The following is a 19,529-nucleotide window of genomic DNA, read 5'->3' as shown; positions in this document are numbered from 1 at the left end:
AAAAAAAATATATTCACCTAGGTGGCAAATGTAGTAAGAAAAGCTCTAAAAAAAATATTCTAATGTCAAAAAGCTAGATGCCTTACAATCAAAAACAGAGCTTGGCAGACAGTTCTGTATATAAATACTATTCCACTGTGTTAAATAAGTGGCTTTCAGACACATTAACATAGCAAGAATTTAGGAAACTGTGTTTTACCATATTTAGCATTGGTCTGCTCTGGAAGTTTTATAATAATATGTTCAAAGATGCAATTACTTAAAAGCACAATTATTTGCCAGAAACTGACGTTTTTGTAAGTGAATACAGGTTTTTTTCAAAGAAAATAAAGATGAAAATGAAGGGAATGAATCTGAGCAAACGAGAACAAAATGTTTCAAACAGCAATATACCGGTAATTATTTGAATGCAACCTGTTCACATTATAGTAGACATTTGACCTATCATATGTGACAACTGTCTAAATAGTTATATACAATATAAAACACAAAAATAGAAACAAAGGAAAATGTTCCTTCTATTCTATTCCTAATATTGTGTTTTAAATAGATGAAGGGTCAACCCATCAGAAAAACTGATACTGCAGTGACTGGAGACTTAAATCAACTAATGTTCTCTGTTTATATCTCTGGGCTGTTATTGGTGAGATCTCTCTGCTGACATCCTGGTTCTGCACAGCTTCTGTGGCTGCTAGGAAGGGGTCCACAATCGTTATTTTAGATTAGGGAGAATGTGACAGAACATGCAAAAGTGGGAAGTAACAGTGAAAAAAAAAGTGCAACGGAAGCACCTTGCATTATAGGTTTATTCTTTTTAGGAGAAATAGAAATACAATTATGTAGAAGATTATTTTTATAAACTGGTAAACTTATAACAGACTAACTACAAAATAAAAATGGCTAAAAACACAATTTGTGATGCTTTGCACTGGTAAAAATACTCTATAATGTAAATTCCTCATGCAGTTTTCAGAGTAGCTTTCGCTGGACACAGCTCTTCTAATTGCAGAAGTACAGCAGAATCACCTTTGAAGCTACCTGTCTAGCATGCCCAACACTGTCCATGGTGCTGATTGTATCCAGCCACCTAATTCATATTTAAAATATTTTTAAACATTTTAATATAATTTATAGATTGCAAGTGTTCATAAAATAAATTTCTGAGCTAGACATGTGGGGGAGATTGACTAAAACTGGAGAGTGTAAAATCTGGTGCAGCTGTGCATGATAGCAAATTGGCTTATAACTTCAGCTTGTTCAATTAAGCTTTGACCAAACAAAATTGGAAGTTGATTGGTTTTTATGCAGAGCTGCACCAGATTTTTCACTTTTCAGTCTTAGTAAATCAGCCCCTTGGAGTAAGTATTATGGCAGAAATATTTTTAGTGATCTTATCCTGTATATTGAGAAAGTAATTTCTCTGCATATCAACTATCCAGGCTTCCCCATGACTACACTGTGCGGAATAATTTAAGTATTTTCAAAATATATATCTCTGCAGCCTTAATGAGGGACTACAAGTTTTTACACCCCCTACATTTTCTCCCAGTCCTTGGCCCGGTCCAATGACATCATGGGTTTTTGCACTTATCCTTTGACTGTGGGTGTCCCTTACTGCTACAGTAAAGGGTGCTGATATAATGAATGCCCCTCAAAAGCCCCTAGGAAGAGGGAGTCTTGACTGATGGAAACATGGCTATACAGTTAGGGTTGACCTAATACAGGAAGTTGCTCCATCAGGAGCGGAGCCTGAATTCTAGAAAAAGCCTACGATAAAGTGTCCCCTTGACATGAGGAAATTCAGCCTTCAGAAGAGTTGCCGCCCACCTGCCTGATCTATAATAATTTGTCACAGCTTTACTGAAGAGGCTGGACCTTGACAGCAATTAACATTGTTGTAAATGCCCTCAAGTTGAATTTTGGGTCAGTCTAATGCTTGTCTGGCACTGATGTTAAGGACAGGCCTCTTAGACTATGTCAGGTTATTGTTTATGTGTGCTCACAGTAGAACTGTGACTCGCGCTGGTTGTTACGTTTAAAAAGTTCAATAAAGCTGTGGCCTTGCCCTTTTTCCAACCTAATTAACGTATGTCAATTCTGGGCAAGGTATAGTTTTTAGTTGGTCACTGAGCCTATGCTTCTCAGCAGTCATGACATGGAAGCATCATTCAGTACACTAATACTTGAGCCTAAGATGCCTAAGGATGCTGTCCTAAAGGGGAAGGTTTGTCACAGCCTAAACACAGATGAAGTGGTATGCTTGATGCTGGCAGTCATTTAACCCAATTTTAATTTAATATTTTTTAGCCATGGTTCTGGTTGTAAATAAAAAGTCCAATACTACTAGAAAATTTTAAATCTATAAAAATTATATAAATGCTACCGAATAGCAAATGTATCCACTTCCTATACAATGGGGGCTGCTAAACTGAAGCCCATTTATTAAACCCCTAAAATTGTATGTCTCTACTTGCCCCTCCACTACATTACACATGATCTCCTCTAGATGTTTAGCAGCAGAAAAAACATTAAATGCTTCAAAAACATGTGTAAACATGGTACCACTTTTAGTGCTTGGACGCTTAATTATTTGATTGGCTAGAGTATTTTCCACTGTCATGAATGCCCAAGCGCTAAATGTGGCTAGAGTTTTTGCTGCATTTAGCTTTTTTGGCCAAAACGTTCCTCTACAGAATGCGATTCTTTGTGGAGAGGAATGTTTAACTGTCCCTAAACTCTGTTGCTCCTAAATTTTGGCAAAAGCCTATGTGTACATGGACACATAGGCAGAATTGAGTTGAATTCAGGGGATTTGGCAAAAAAAATGCCAAAAGCTCCTAAACGTGTACATGAGGCCTTATATTTATACCTTTTATTTATGAGAGAAAAGCTTTTGTTTCCTGGTTCAAACCTAATCAACTATGAAATGCTATGGGTAAGAAGGAGAGACACAGACTGGCTCTAAATTTGCAAAGTATATCAATATATGTAAAGCCAATAGTAAATGGTTAGAATTCCTATCAGTTTTTTTTTTTTTTGCTTCTGTGCTCCATTCAGGAGATTTCTCTTCCCATTTTTTGATCTGGAGATACAAATGAAACTAACTCTCTCAAAGGGCTGAATTCCCTTTTTAAATGATTACTAGAATACGTGCCCCGTGTCCCTGTTGGCTCATCTCCCCTTCTTCCAGTTTTGGGGACAACTGTTGAATTAGAATTTCCCAGTGATTACACAGAGAGCAATAAAAACAAAGGGTGTAAACCTTTCTCACACCATCCAAAAGAAAAACAATTTTGACTTTAGACCTACTTTAATGTAATAACATGAGTCCTGGCAAATACATGGGGAAAAAAAGGCCACTAGTCTAGTTCGTTGCAAAATAGAATTAACTCCCAATTACTGCTCTATCCAACATTCTCTAAAGAACTGGTAATGTCTTTAGAATGCTTGAACAGTTTTTGAAGCAGGTAAGTTGTAGATTGTATGCATGAATATTTACTGAAACTGCTAACTTCCAACCAAATTAATGGAATTTCTAATATTTAAATTTGCAACAATCTTATGAAATAACATGTACATTTAACCAATCCAATGTACTTAACAAGATGTAATTATAAAACCAAAGGACCGTAAAGACGTGAGTCATGGTTTCTGTTATGCCATTTTGTAGCAGGTCAGAAAATCTATATTTTTCAGCTCTCAACAAAAATAAGACAAGAAAAAAAAGTGAAAATTCATCATGAATTAAAAGGCTTACCTTTCAACCTAATTTCACAGTAGCAAGAAGTTCTCTCACAATACAATACATAGACAGTAATGGAAAAATTTCAATCTGTGCTATTACATGCTTCATTTCATAGGGTACACTGCTGCTGGGCTATCCACGACAGGCTCAGAATTAAGTAATACAATCAAATACATTTTGTTCTGTTCCAGCTTACTGAACTATTCACACCTTTCCTTACAATAGATTTGACCGAACTGATCACATACAAAAATGTATAAGGTCACTTTTGCAACCTCTGTATTGACAGCACAATCAAAACTGTGCTTCAGCAAAACATCTATGGCCTAAAACTAAATTCCTCTTGACTCAGCCCTGGCCTAACTTCAACCTCTTTCTAAACTTTTATTACAGACAGTGAACTAGTACAGAACATTTGCTGTCTAGGAAGGTTATTTACCCCAAAGGGGGCAGGGGTGGTACCTATATGCCTTGTAAGTTGCAACACAAAAATGAGTATTAAAAATGTCATAGGTATTACATGAATTAGGTCTAATAAAGAGTTTCAACTGTTCATGAACAACTAGAGAGAAATATAGAGGGATGTACATAGAGTACTATTGGAATCAGTCCCTTAAAGCACCATCAAATGCATAATTTCTGAGCCAGCACCCCCATGTATCTTTTTTCAGTCAAGGCATCCTTTAAACCTATGCACAATCTTGAGGCACACCATTTTAAAATGCAAAATAACAAAGTTATTTTTTTCAAGGGGCGTGCTACCAAATATTAAATTGAGGATGCCAATAATTTTGTCCAGTCCATTTTTTAGATTTTTCATGTGTCAGATTTGGCTTTTTATTTCTCCACTTTTTGTGGCATACCAATATAAACAAAAGGAATCAACATGAGAATGCCTAAACATTTGTAATTGCAACAATTTTCTGGTCGAACTGGTGAATTATTTGACAGAAATGCAAGGGTACCAATATTTTTGGCCATGACTGTATGCGCTCACAGCTCAGTGAACATTGACAGAAGACTGCAAGCAGGCAGGTAGGGTTATTTTATTGGTAAAGAGACATTGCATGTCTCTTCTGCAATACAGAGCCTGCCTGTTCACAGTTTTTAATTGGATAATTTAGTTCCACTTTAACAGTAAACAGATGATCCGTAAAGTAATTTAAAGTATCAACTATGGACAACTGTCGGTACCATAGTTTGTCACCGTTTCACGGGTGTGTGCAATTGTAAGAATTGACGTTTTGTCATCTATTTACTTGACACAACTTAATTTTTTATATTTGACCCAAAAATTAGTTATTATATATTTGTGTTTGTGTGCACTAAAATTAACTTTAGTGTATTTTTCACTGAAATTATTAGGTTGATAAATAGTTGCGCTAATGGCAGCACAGTCGCTAAATGGTTAGCACTTACGCCTGGCAGTACTAGGGTCGCTGGTTCGAATCCCAACCCCGGTACCACCTGCCTGGAGTTTGAATGTTCTCCCTGTGACTGCGTGGGTTTCCTCTGGGTACTCCGGTTTCCTCCCACACTCCAAAGACATGCTGGTAGGTTAATTGGCTCCTGCCTAAATTGGCCCTAGTATGTGTATGTATGAATGTGAGTTAGGGACTTTAGATTGTACGCTCCTTGAGGGTTAGGGACTGATGTGAATGTACAATATATATGTAAAGCGCTGCATAAATGGACGGTGCTATATAAGTACCTGAAATAAATAAAATAAATATTGCGTAACATAAAAAACAGCAACTAGAACCATTTTATTCTTCAGCATCTTTGATTTCAGAAAATGTACAAGTTTTTTTTTGGGGGGGGGGTTACCTAATTTTCTGCCCTTAAATGTGCATTTTAACACGTGCAAAATTGCTAAAAACTGCTCTGACAATAAAAGGGTTAAAGTTTAGTCTTACCTCTTATATCTGTTTGGCACATTCCTTATAGGTTCCTAGACAAGATAAAAAAAAAATTAATTGTGAGCCATAAAAATTGGAAAACAATGAGTATATAATTTACATTTATGAATATAGGACATGATTATTTATAACAGTATATTGCAAAGAGATTTAAATGGCACTGCAATAGGCATTGGGATTACATTTATGTGGGTTTAAAGAAGAGCTGAAGAGTCATTTTCTACAGCCAAAACCCCAAGTATGTTGGTATTAGCATATACAGAAGAAAATATGAAACCGTTCATCCCATAACCAGAATGGAATGAGCACTAAATATTTTTCATTGCTGAATTTCCTTGCTGAATCATATCAATTTCTCCACCATAATTTAATGCAGCACATCAGACATAGCTACATTTAAAGGATAAGTTCACCCTCTGGAGAAAATAATTTTTGCTGGTAGAAAAAAATGTGCATTCATTATTTTTGTCCAAAGGAGCCTAGAAAGCATTGCACCAGTGATCAGTAGATCACGATGCCATGCAGGTCTTCTGCAGACCTGTCAGAATATTTGCTTGCTGTACGGGATGTACGGCCATGCAGATATTCTGACAAGAAGCTTCAATGAACCACTATAGTGCTCTACAGCAACATGGTAGTTAATCAAAAACTACAAGCCCATAGCCTCTAAGGTTTCCAGGACTTGTAGGCACTTATTCACAGAACTCTGAAAAATGGGTGGAACATGTAACATGTTCCAAAGGTGAATTTATCCTTTAAAAGCAGCATTTTCTCTATGTGTCACAAGGTATTTACATATCATGCAAGTCCAAGTCTACCGATTTGTAAAAAACTATTCCTTGGAAGAGAAATTGTGCAATACAGCACAGGAGGATGGCTGTAAATGTGTGAGACAGTCAGCTGATAATATGCAATATATACTGTACAAACAGTGCATTAAAGTGCACCACACAGGCACAACTGTATAACAATACAACTAACATTTCACTATAAACAGAATAAGTAAACACAACATCTGCTTAATGCTGCCCAAATGACAGCTAGCCAATGTTGTGTTGTTCACACGACCTCTCATGACCACCGCAAATGCATTCAATTCCTAATTTCCTATAAAAGGATATATAATGGACAGTCCACGTGCTACATCTGGCATCAGCACAAGGAGGACTCATCCTGCTTCCTTAAAGTGTTACTAAACCCAGGACCCAGCATCCACTATATCTGGTCTTCCACAATACACAGAACATGGAAATGCAATTATTTTAGTAAATATAAAAACTGTTAAATACCCTTTCTCATCAGAAGTTAGAGCAGTCTTGTGACTTCTATCGATGTTCAGCCAAGCACTAGCTAAAGCTTGTGGGAGGAGTTTTCTTTCTGCTCTAGGAGGATGCAAAACCCCTGACCTCTGTCTGGACAATGCTGTTTGGCCCTGTGCTGATCACATGCACTCTCAAGAACAAAAAACAAAAGCCTCTAGCAATACACACCAAACTGAGCATGTGCAAAATGCCTACAGTTCAGTCTGTCTTATCAGGAGATAAGAAGTGGTCGCTTGAAAAAAGGGGAGGAAGGTTCAAATGACCTTTTTACCCAATGCAGAGGATTAACCCCTTAGGTTCCACAGTGAATATAACTAGCATGCTTTACTGCATATACAAGCTGATTTTACTGTTGTGGGTTTAGTAACACTCTAAAACTAAACTCAAGGCACTCAAACTTTAATTTCAACATATTTCTCAACAACCACAAAGAATAAAAATCCACTTTGTGTGCGCCAAATGCCTTTGCAAATTTATGATCACTGTGCTGTACATAGCCTATGCGCAAAACAGAGCTGCAGAAGGGGACAGAGGACCCCACCCACTGCAGGAGGCCTGCAGAAAACAACAGGAGGCCGGAGACAAGACCAGTGATCCTGCACAAAGAGAGAGAGCAGTGGTGATCAGTCTTTATCACAAGAAGCACCAGCACAGAGGCAAAGGAGTTGATTTATTAAAGCTGGAGAGTGCAAAATCTGGTGCAACTCTGCATGGTAGCCAATCAGCTTCTAACTTTAGCTTGTTCAATTAAGCCTGGACAATAAAACCTGGAAGCTGATTGGTTTCTATGTAGAGCTGCACCAGAGTTTGCACTCTCCAGTTTTAGTAAATCAACGGGAAACAAAACCCCACTCCTTGTCAGTCCACTGTTCCACCTGTACTACCACTCTATTAGGTGCTGCCTGGCCCTGTTCGCAACAGCCTTCACAGCAGGAAAAAAAAAAAAAAAAAAAAGGAGTACCCAGAGGAAACCCACGCAAGCACAGGGAGAAAATGCAAACTCCAGGCAGGTGGTGCTGTGGTTGGGATTCAAACCAACGACCCTAGTACTGCCAGGTGGAAGTGCTAACCATTTAGCCACTGTGCTGCCTGAGTTCATGCATAAATGCGTATGCAACGGACTGGAAGTGCTAGATTGTAAAACGCCCATGCTACCCTGGTGCGGGGATAGGGGGGGGAGAGTGGGGGGATTTTTTTTTTACCTATCTGCTGATTGTTAAGGAATTTAGCATGTGTCACCTCCTTTACAATCAGTTATTCACCGGCTGTCGAGGATGTCGGTGGGTGCCTGCTCCTTAACAACCTACACAAACACACCTAAAACTGCACCCTGGGTATGTTTTTGTTGCGGTTCCCACTGACTTCAATGGACGGTGCATCTTTGGTGCACTTTTGGAAAGCACACCAAAGTTGCAGCTTACAGAACTTTTCAAACCACAGCACAACTGCAGGGCAGCAATGTGAAAAGTGTCATAGGATTGAAAGGGAAATATTTTTGATGCACTTTTGTAGTGCTGGAAATGTGCTTCCCAGCGCAGCAAAAGTGCATCAATGTGAAAAAGCACTTTCTTCTGTAAAAGGAAAAAGGCGTCTAAAGGAAAACTGTGTTCATATGGCCAAATAGTATTAGAACGATTCAGAAATCTAGATTTTGAAATGCTTTCAAGCACACAAAGCATATAAGCAATAAGGATCGGGCTGAGCATTGAAGCTGGTTATGACCTTTTCCATGTCATTTTTTAAGCACCTATGTAGAAAGGATGACATATTTCATCCCAAATTACCATTCCTATCAGAATGACTCTGTTAGAGTCATTCTGCTGGAATCTACTTGTACTGTATACATTTTGAAATGTTCCCTTAGAAGTGTCATTTTGAAGCATGCATTGTATACAGTGTAATGCCACATGAACTCGTGTTCATAATAACTGAAACACATCCTGCCTAAGATATGTTGACATAATGGCTAATATGTTGATTACTGCAGGCTCCAGGACTTGAATGTATATCTATACTTTCAGCTTGATGACATTTTCCCTAACACGTTTCAATAATTTACACAGGAAAAAAAGGGGCTGATGCAGACAATTTGTGACACCGTTTAATTTGTCTACATTTTTGGCAGAAAGCTAGGAGCCCAAGGCTTTGAGGAGGAAGGCGGCATGTAAGTCTTCTGTTTACTAACCAGAGAGCATGTAAAACATCAGTTCCCGGCATTCCTGGCATGCCATTCGTTCACAATTAAAAACACATCTTTGAATCTAAATCATTCTGTCCAGGCAATAGAATCGACATTTATATAACCTTTAAATATTCTGGCCAGCTCTGGAAATTACAGGAATATGATGCCTAATGGACCACCAACTTTCAAAAAATATATGAAAAACTTCAGTAACTAAGGTACTGAGAGAAGGTTATGATTGCTGGGTTAGACACAAGTCTGTTCATACTAGAAATAAAAGAATAAAGAATTCAACAATACACACCAGGGGGAATTCAGTAAAGCTGCTGCACCACTTTTCTGGTTAGGTTTTCTTGTTAATGTATTGCGCCAAATTCATGAAGCATATGCAATACTTTTGGTTCTGACTGCGAGTCGTGCATAAAATTTAGGTAATTCTAAAATGCACCATTTTTACACTGTTTTGACCTGAATGCACCATTTTACATTGTGGCGCATTGGATTCCTAGATTGTAAGCTCTAACGAGCAGGGCCCTCTGTTTCCTCTTGTACCAAATTGTATTGTAACAGTAATGGTAACTTCATTTTGTAAAGTGCTGAGCAAACTGTTGGCGCTATATAAATCCTGTATAAAAATAATAATTGGATGCGCCAAATGTAAAAGTGGAGCTAATTAAGATCAACTGTCTTTTGGTACACAGAAGAAGAACTGGCTCAGACAGATTTTGCAAAAGTGTCTTAAGTGCATTCTAAAAGTGGTGCAGCATGAGCCAAACTCAAGTACAAGTTCTAGACAGGTACTGTACATGAATTTGGTGCATTCTTCTCCACTTTTAGTATGCATGATTGACACTTTCGCAAAATCTTCCTGTGCCAGTCTTTATGAATTCCAGGGTCTGAGTCTTGTGATCACTTTAGTTGGAAATCTTTGAGAAAGAATAGGATGGCATGTTACTGTGTGACACTGCAAGGAACATATCCCTCAAAGTTTTGCTGTACTGAAAAAAATAATTTGGACAAAAATTAATTATAAAAATAACACACACAGAAACAAGTATAAAATACATAACTTCCACATAGAACCATGCAAGAACCTACAACTATTATGACAAGGAATAATTATTAAAGTGGAATTCTAGGCTAAACCTAACTAATCTTGAAAATGCTCCCTCTCCCCTTCTAACACCTATGCTGACTAACCTGTGTAAGAAAGATGAATATACTTACCTATTTTCAGGCTGCTCCAGTCACGTGATCCAGCTCCTGTGTCAGTCAGCAGTGGTTACAGGGGAAAGGAGGGAGCACCGACAACGGAGGAGCCAAAGGAGGGTATAGGTAACATCACTGCTCCCATTCCAGCTGTTCTTGAGCACTCACCTCTCTCCCCTGCAGCCACCACTGGCTGAGAACGGGGAGCCAAATTACATGACCAGATTGAAGCAGCCTTAAAGTAGCTAAATACAGCAGATATAAAATGTCTACACACCAAATTTCTGTTATGTAAAAAAACGAGACAAAGATAAATCATTTCAGAACTTTTTCCACCTATGTAACCTATAAACTGTACAACTCAGTTGAACAACAAACTGAAATCTTTTAGGTGGAGTGAAGTAAAAATAATAACAACTAGAAAAGCTACAATTTCTGGGGAAATTGTGTGAAGTGTTCTTGCCTCCACCAGTAGTCTACAACTGGAGTGGGCAGAGTAACTGGGTGGAGTAGCTTGAGTAACTGTTGTGTGGTTGGAGTGGCTGGAGTAACTGTGAAAAGGTTTTGTCAGCTTCCACTCTAGTTTTGAACATTCCGCCATTCATTCCTATGGGACCAATTTCACCAGAAAAACGCAGATTTTTGTGAACCATTTGGCTAAACGTTCCACAAAGTAATAGCACACCAATCGGTAACAATCCGCACGTTTCAGTGTATTACTATGTAGTGTAAAAACTGTGGGAGGAGTTAGGGTGGTAAATGTGGCTATAATAATAAGAATATATATGTGAGATAACAGTAAGTGGTCTTGCCATGCAAGAACACTTAAGAATAAGAATAATAATATGGTTGCATAAGTGTGAACACCCTTAAACTAGTACTTTGTTGAAGCACCTTTTGATTTTATTCCAGCACTCAGTCTTTTTGGGTATGAGTCTATCAGCATGGCACATCTTGACTTGGCAATATTTGCCCACTCTTCCTTGCAAAAACACTCCAAATCTGTCAGATTGCGAGGGCAGCTCCTGTGCACAGTCCTCTTCAGATCACCCTACAGTTTGTCAATCAGATTCAGGTCTGGGCTCTGGCTGGGCCATTCCAAAACTTTCATCTTCTTCTGGTGAAGCCATTCCTTTGTTGATTTGGATGTATGCTTTAGGTCATTGTCATGCTGAAAGATGAAGTTCCTCATGTTCAGCTTTTTAGCAGAAGCCTGAAGGTTTTGTGCCAATATTGACTGGTATTTGGAACTGTTCATAATTGCCTCTACCTTGACTAAGGCCCCAGTTCCAGGTGAAGAAAAACAGCCCCAAAGCATGATGCTGCCACCACTATGCTTAACTGTGGGTATGGCCAAAAAGTTCAACATTTGTTTCATCAGACCATAACACATTTTCACACATGCTTTTTTAAATTTCAAAATTTAGCCAGGCTTGGATGTTATTCTTCATAAGAAAAGGCTTCCATCTTGCCACTCTACCCCATAGCCCAGACATATGAAAAATATGGGAGATTGTTGTCACATGTACCACAAAGCCAGTACTTGCCAGATATTCCTGCAGCTCCTTTAATGTTGCTATAGGCCTCTTGGCAGCCTCCCAGACCAGTTTTCTTCTCACCTTTTAATCAGTTTTGGAGGGACATCCAGTTCTTGGTAATGTCACTGTTGCACCATATTTTCTCCACTTGATGAGGACTGTCTTCCATGGTATATCTAATGCCTTGGAAATTCTTTTGTACCCTTCTCCTGACTGATACCTTTTAAAAATGAGATCCCTCTGATGCTTTGGAAGCTGTCTGTGGACCATGGCTTTTGCTGTAGGATGCGACTAAGAAAATGTCAGGAAAGACCTACTAGAACAGCTGAACTGTATTTGAGGTTAACCAGAGGCACTTTAAATGATGGCAGGTGTGTACTGACTCCTATTTAACATGATTTTGAATGTGATTGTTTAATTCTGAACACAGCTACATCCCCAGTTATAAGAGGGTGTGCACACATATGCAACCACATTACTTTAGTTTTTTATGTTTACTTCTCCACCTAAAAGATTTCAGTTTGTTTTTCAATTGAGTTGTACAGTTAATAGGTCACATTAAAAGGTGGAAAAATTCCAAAATGATTTATCTTTGTTTCATATTTTTATATCACAGAAACCTGACATTTTAACAGGGGTGTGTAGACTTTTTATATTCACTGTATATACATCTTTCTTATGCAGGTTAGTCAACATAGGTGTTCAGAGGAGGGAGAATTTTTAAGACCGGTTAGGATTTCACCTGGAATTCTATTTCAACACCTATGCCCATGTAGCCTAAACAATTATTACTCATGGCATCGATCCATGCTAAACAGGTCAGTAAATCTAATCTGCAGATGGACACTTGCCTCTGGATTTAAAAGAGAAGTATGGGAATGGCAAAAAAAAAAAAACATACCAAAATGGCTGCAGCACTGATCCCAGCTGCAGCTGTCCCCTGCTGGCTCTTCCCCAACAACTGAGAAATCAAACACCGTTGATTGCTCAGTTCTCCCCCTCCGATCTGAGCAGAGAGTCGTGACTGTCAGTCAACACTCTCTGCTGTGCCCCTCCAGTACTCACTGGCGCACCGGGCTGTGGAGGGGGCAGGAGTGGTTAACTCAGGCTCTCAGCAGCATGCTTCGGCTATACTTCTCCTTTAAAGTGTATGTTTAGCCAGAATGTCTCTTTTTAGTTTTGGATAAAGTAGGGAGCGGATACATTGTCTGTCAGATTATTTTTAGCTGTCTTTCTCCTGTTGGGGGAAATTTCCAATCGCTTCCTGACCTAGAGACACAAGTAAAAGGAAATCTCTACAAAGCAATGGTAAATTCTCCTCTCTGACAGTTGTCACAGGAACAGGTGTTTCTGTTGTAAGATTAACCATAACATGTTCCGGTGCCAGCTCTGATATTTTGGATTTCTCATCTCATTTTGTACCCAGATAAATAGAGAGTGAATCTCCCCCAGCAGGAGTAAAGAGAACGATAACAACTTGACAGGGGGTTGTATCTTTTACTACTCTAGACAAAAAAACTTTTGGCTATACATACATCTTTATATAAAAGTACTAGTAATAAGTGGTTAACTCGATAAATGTGTGCAATCATTTAACATAATAGAATACATTCAAGCTTTTGCAAGTGTGCTAGCCACAAGCTACAACCCAATAGAAGGTTTTCTTTAATACATTGTGATCTAATCTCAGAGTATAAAAGCCGCATACTATCCATGAGCAATTTATCCCAGGCCCTTTAATCTGGTGACTGCTCAAGCAGCACCTCTACACAATGTGACTGCACGATAACATTTACTAAAAGTTGATAAGCAACTGGAAGTCATATCCACATACTTGTTTTATTTGTCACTAAAAGGTCTATTATTTTTTAGTAATAAACTTCCCCATCACTTCATAAGACAGATAAAACTAAACACTGGAACCTGAACAGATATTTGCAATTTGGGCTCCCAGCTGAGAAGAAACTGGATATAGGCAATTGTCTTAACATCAAAGCCAGACATTCTGGTTTGGACGCCAATGAAAACAGTGTGACCTTCAGAATGTCTTTCTTGTTTTTGTACAAATTAAGCTATTTATTGATGGAATACATTGCACTATAACAGAGTTTGACTGTGATTCAACACAGCATGCCTGATAGAAATTAGTACAAATCTGTACCTTCTGCAGGATGAATAAGGTACTGGATAGATATGCAGTCTGTTAACAGCAATGATCAGTTAAAGTACAAAATTATTTGAAATACAATAATCCAAGGCATTTTTGTGGAGTATATTAAGGTAAATGCTTACTTTGATCATAGAAGTTGATTTACCAAAGGCAAGGAAGACTGCTCACTTTGCAGGTGCAGTTGCACTCTGCAACGGAATTTAACCTAGAGTTTAGTGAATGTGATGAAATTACCTTTACAAAGAATACCCAATCACCTACAAGGAAATAAAAAAACAGCATTTTGCTTGTACATTAATGGTGGATGGCAGCCAGCAGAGCTTCACCTCATTTACAAAGTTCTGTGGCAAATTCCCTTGCAGCACAACTGGCAAAGGTAACAGTCTAAACTCACCGGCCACTTTATTAGGTACACCTTTTCAATTGCCTGGTAACACAAATTGCTAATCAGCCAATCACATGGCAGCAACTCAATGCTTTTAGGCATCTAGACATGGTGAGGACAACTTGCTGAAGCTGAAACCGAGCACCTGAATGGAGAAGAAAGGGGATTTAAATGACTTTTACCATGGTATGGTTGTTGGTGCCAGACAGGCTGGTTTGAATATTTCAAAAACTGCTGCTCTACTGGGATTTTCATGCACAACCATCTCTAGGGTTTAAAGAGAATGGTCCGAAAAAGAAAAAATATCTAGTGAATGGCAGTTGTGTGGACGAATAAGACTTGCTGATGTCAGAGGAGAATGGGCAGACTGGTTGCTGTAACATTGAGATGGTAGGGTCAGAATTTGGCATAAACAACATGAAAGCATGGATCCTTCCTGCCTTGTATCAATGGTTCAAGTTGGTGGTGGTAGTGTAATGGTGTGGGGGATATTTTCTTGGCACTAGCAAGGTGTAACTAATAAAGTGGCCAGTGAGTTTATATTTGCCTTTAGTAAATCAACCTCATATTCTCTAACAAAACAGTGATTGGTACACAGCATTGCAGTTCCATTAGGAACACAGCATTATTAAGCTCACCTAATGAGTTGGTTAAGTTGGATCAGTGATAGAAAACCTAAATGTAGAGATACACATTTTACAACTGCATCTTGACCTACTTCTGTGCTTTCTCAACCACACAGATGTATAGCAATAGATGATCAGTACATACTTTAAAAAGACATTGTCGGTCACATATTTTCTGGGAATGTACCTAAGGGACTTCTATATGGATCTTTATTGTTCTACAGATTCCCAGGTGTGTCTCAGAACAGGAACCCAGCCAAATACTTACTGCAACATATCCCAACTAATGAGAAATATAAAAATGTGTTGTTCGGACATCTTAATGCTGCCAAAGCCTGCATTCCAACAAAGTCCCCCAACCATTATCTTACATTGGCTTGCTAGGATCACTGAGATTGAACAGATGGCAAAATTCACTATGGCATTTAAAAGGCAGGATGGGAAATTTGGACTTTCTTTTAAAAAAGACCAAAATCTGCTAGCATCCCCAGAGAGTTTTGTATCCTAATCCTGGACTTCTAGGGGTACCCAGAAACTCCTTTCTCCCCTCTGTACAAAACGTTTGGTGAGTGCTGGAAATATTCTTTAAAAATGTCAGCACAGCTTTGGGCAGTCATCTGTGGGTTGAATCACCTGCTGGTTTCCTATCTCTTGAAGACTTTATATATGAGGTTTTTCCACAGTAGTTTGTGTCTCTGCATCCTCCATAATGACATAACAAAGGTATTGATTTCTCCTAGATTAAGCTCTCCCATTTATTTTTTATTCTATTGAGCTCCCACAATTGCTTTAGCAATACCACCCTTACAGCAATGAGCACACTTATGAAAAAAAAAACACATTCTCACCGTCTGCCATTCAGTTGGTTCTATAGAAAAGGATTCATTCTGTGCTGTGTTTTGTTGGGTAACTGAATCTTCCTTCTTGCGTTCCTTCTGTCCAGCTTCATCATCATCATACTCATCAGGACTCTGTATAAATGAAAAAAACAACATCTTAAAAAGTGTAAAAGGTTGTGCTTAGCAAGTCCTTAAACAATATAATCATAGACAAAGAGTTTTTTGTCAAACAAATACTGTAAGGACACAGATACATGCAGTGACATTTAAATGTCAAATGTGCACATTTGTGAAAAAAAACAAAACAAAACAGAACAGAACCATTAAGTCCGGCCAAGCATTCAGCAACCCCCTCTACAACCTCCTGTGCTTCCCTACTGTCCTATAATTATGATGGACAGGCTCAATATGACAGAATGGGTCAAGTTCTCTGCCACAAGAGCTGGTCCAAGATATAGAGGTACACGTGCGGACACATCTAGGTACCTGCTGTACATTTAGACCAAAGGGTTACTTTAGGTAAGCGCATTGGGTTGATTTACTAAAGTAAAATAGACTGTACACTTTGCAAGGGAAGTTGAACTTTACAAGGGAATTATCCCCAGAGCTTAGTGAATGCACTGTAGTTTCACTTTGCAATCATGTACAAGAAAAAAAACAAAAAACAAACCACAGCAGTTTGCTTGCACATGACTGCATGGTGGAACTCAGCAGAGCTCCACCTTATTTACTAAGCTCTGTCGAAAATTCCCTTGCAAATTGAACAGTCCATTCACCTTAAATCAATCCCAATTTTGTAAAGGCCCACTGGATTCTGTCTACTGTATGGAGCGAACACCTCTAAAGACTGCATTCAGCATATGAATTCCTCTTGCAAACTGGATGCATTTTGAACTGAATCCAATTTGCATGACATGAAATAACACAGGTTTCTATTATGCCTGTTCACATATATGTGGTGCAAACAGAGTACGGATTCAGTGCGAATTGAAAAAGAGTCCTGCCATTTTTCTGAGCAACGCGGTACGGCTCAGGTACAAATTCTGGCTCATTGACTTCTATGGGAACATTTCTGAAACGTACATGTCAACAATTGTGAACAGAACAAAATCCTGACCTGATCCTATTCTAAACCCGACCTAGACCGCTGAACAACTACTTTGTCAATTATCTGTGAAAACTGAGCTTCAATCCGAACCGCACATGTGTGAATCCACAATGGAACAAGTAATATACTGGCAGTGGCGCTTAAAATTATCAGCTTTTATTCATATAGTTTAATACTTTTTCCAAAAAGAAAAAAAGAAGTTGCTGCTTTAACTATAAGTGTTTTCTGGAGGTGGGCTTTAATTTTTTGTTGCTTAAAGTCAATCTAAACTTGGATATCCATCTAGTACTATGGTATTATAGAAAAATTCTGTAAACTAAAGTTATGCGTTAGCTGGGATTTACTTTTTTTACGGCCCTAAAATTGTTCCTAATCGGTGTAGTGACTTCAGAGGAGGGAATTGATGAGACAAAATTTCCATTCACAAGCGGATCTTCAACCTCTGTAAGTACTTTCCTTCTCTCCATCCGTCCCTCACCTGCCTTTTTTTTTAATTTACTTTTTCTTCCAATTAAAAAAAAAAAAGTGTATCCCAGCCCCCCCCCCATGTACGCCATAAGCCTTGGCGAATGACATACACTGTGCTCCCTATGCCCTTCATTCACAAAAGAGGGGGGTGTGCAAAGCTCCACGTCATCGGGAGGTGCACCGGTTGAGCCCAGAAAAGCTGGTGGGCCTCTGAATACTATAAAAAACAACATGGCGGCACAGGACCGAGAGGTGGCAGAAGACAAGAGGATCTCAGCAGGGACAATGCTGGATCCTCTGGGTGAGTGAGCATCTTAAAATTACTCAACACACCACCAGGTAAATGAGGAAAGAAAAAAAAAATTTGGGGGGAAGGCATGTGAAGATCCTCTTTAAAGCCATTGCAATTTGTAATGCATCCTGAAAAGAGGAGTTTTCTGTATTATAAATGCAAAACTTTGCAGAGCATAAGGAAGGGGGGGGGGGGGGGTATTATGTTGAATTATTTTTACAGCAAAGTCTGTAATATTTGTCCCGGAAAGCAAATACTGAATATATAATTGGAGGAATTATTTTATATATATATATATATATATATATATATATATATATATATACACGCACACATATACATATATATAATATATATATATACACACACACACATACACACACACACACACACACACACACACATATATAAGAATGATCATTTCCACTGGAAAAAAAACAAGTAAAACAAGCCAATAGAAAGTATAAAGGTTTTTCTCATGCTTTATTACATTCAAGACTACTAGTAAACAGGAGAAAGAGCCTTGAGAAGATGGCAGATGTCCCCTTCTAATTTTAAATCTGTATCAAATTTTACATTTAAATAAACACTTTACCAAAGATACATTTAAAGAGCTAGTAATGCAACATTTTTATATTAAAGTAACACTATACAATATTCTTGGGCCACATGTACGCTGCTGCTCCTAAACGTGAGTTTAGGAGCTTTTGGCGTTTTTTTGTTAAAGCCTCTAAAATCAACTCAATAAAAGCCTATGTGTCCATGCACACATAAGCCTTTAGCAGAGTTTAGCAACAGCAACGTTTAGGGGCAGTTAAAGTCTCTCTCCTGATCGCAGAAGAATCGTTATGAGGAGAGGGACATTTTGTCCATAAAATGCGGCAAAAAAACCATGCAAACGCATCTAAGCACTAGCAGCTTAACATTTGGGCATTTATTAATGTCAATGGCAAGTATTCTGGCCAATGAAATTAATAAACACCCAAGCTCTAAATGCGGCTAAACGAGGGTAAATGCGGCTAAACACAGTACAGCGTTTCCACACTTTTTTGTTTTACATTTCTTCAGTTACTTCAGTCATACATCTCAGGAGTCTTTATGAGGAAAGGAGGGGCTTTCCCAGTTAAGCACACACTCCTGCCTGATCTAAGGGCAGATGAATTCCAGATTCCAGGAAGCAAATTCATCTAGCCTTACTTAAGATGGCTGCAGCCAGAACTGCCAGAGGGGGTGTTTTTCAAAGTGATTTCTCAGCAAAATAAAGCATGGAGACATGAATGGATGATGGAGTTTGCTTTACATATAAAAAAAGAATTAAACAGTGTTTTTGATTTGTGCTGCTCAAATGCACTGTAGTTCTGCTTTAATGACCCTATATTTTTATGAAATTGTTTTATGGTGTTTTTCTGCCTACATGTTGCATCCTCCATGAACTCTCAAACAGCTCCTTTTCCCATTTCTCTTGCGTATGTTTAGAACAAGCAGTGCACATTAGTTGTGATCATGTGCACTACTCTATGTACACTACAAATCCTTTAGTACATAGTCCCTAGTCCATCGCGGAAGGAAACAAGAGAGGACGGTACAGAAGGACCATGGTGAACAAACATAGCAACCCTCTAACAGGAAGTCAGATCACAGCAGCAAAAAATGAAGTTTGGAGATTTGTTGGAAGCTGGAAGCTTGCATTAAAAATACCTACTTGCATAGAATATTTTTAAACCAG

At 38.6% G+C, this 19,529-nt stretch overlaps 1 protein-coding gene across 2 annotated transcripts in view; it reads right to left on the bottom strand.

The window, feature by feature from the left end:
* PAWR (pro-apoptotic WT1 regulator) overlaps positions 1 to 19,529 on the bottom strand; it is a 143,942-nt gene that overhangs the window by 16,053 nt on the left and 108,360 nt on the right. For both annotated transcript variants that reach the window (XM_089674047.1, XM_089674046.1), the window contains exons 3-4: positions 15,945 to 16,067; positions 5,662 to 5,696 (exon numbers count right to left, since the gene is read on the bottom strand). In XM_089674047.1, the coding sequence (XP_089530173.1) occupies positions 5,662 to 5,696; positions 15,945 to 16,067 (158 nt within the window). The remainder of the gene's footprint in view (positions 1 to 5,661; positions 5,697 to 15,944; positions 16,068 to 19,529) is intronic.

This window comes from Staurois parvus, unplaced genomic scaffold, assembly GCF_062004578.1.
Source record: "Staurois parvus isolate SC_StPar_1 unplaced genomic scaffold, SC_StPar_1.0 ptg000147l, whole genome shotgun sequence".
NCBI lineage: Eukaryota > Metazoa > Chordata > Amphibia > Anura > Ranidae > Staurois > Staurois parvus.
This window is presented reverse-complemented; position numbering and strand designations above follow the sequence as displayed.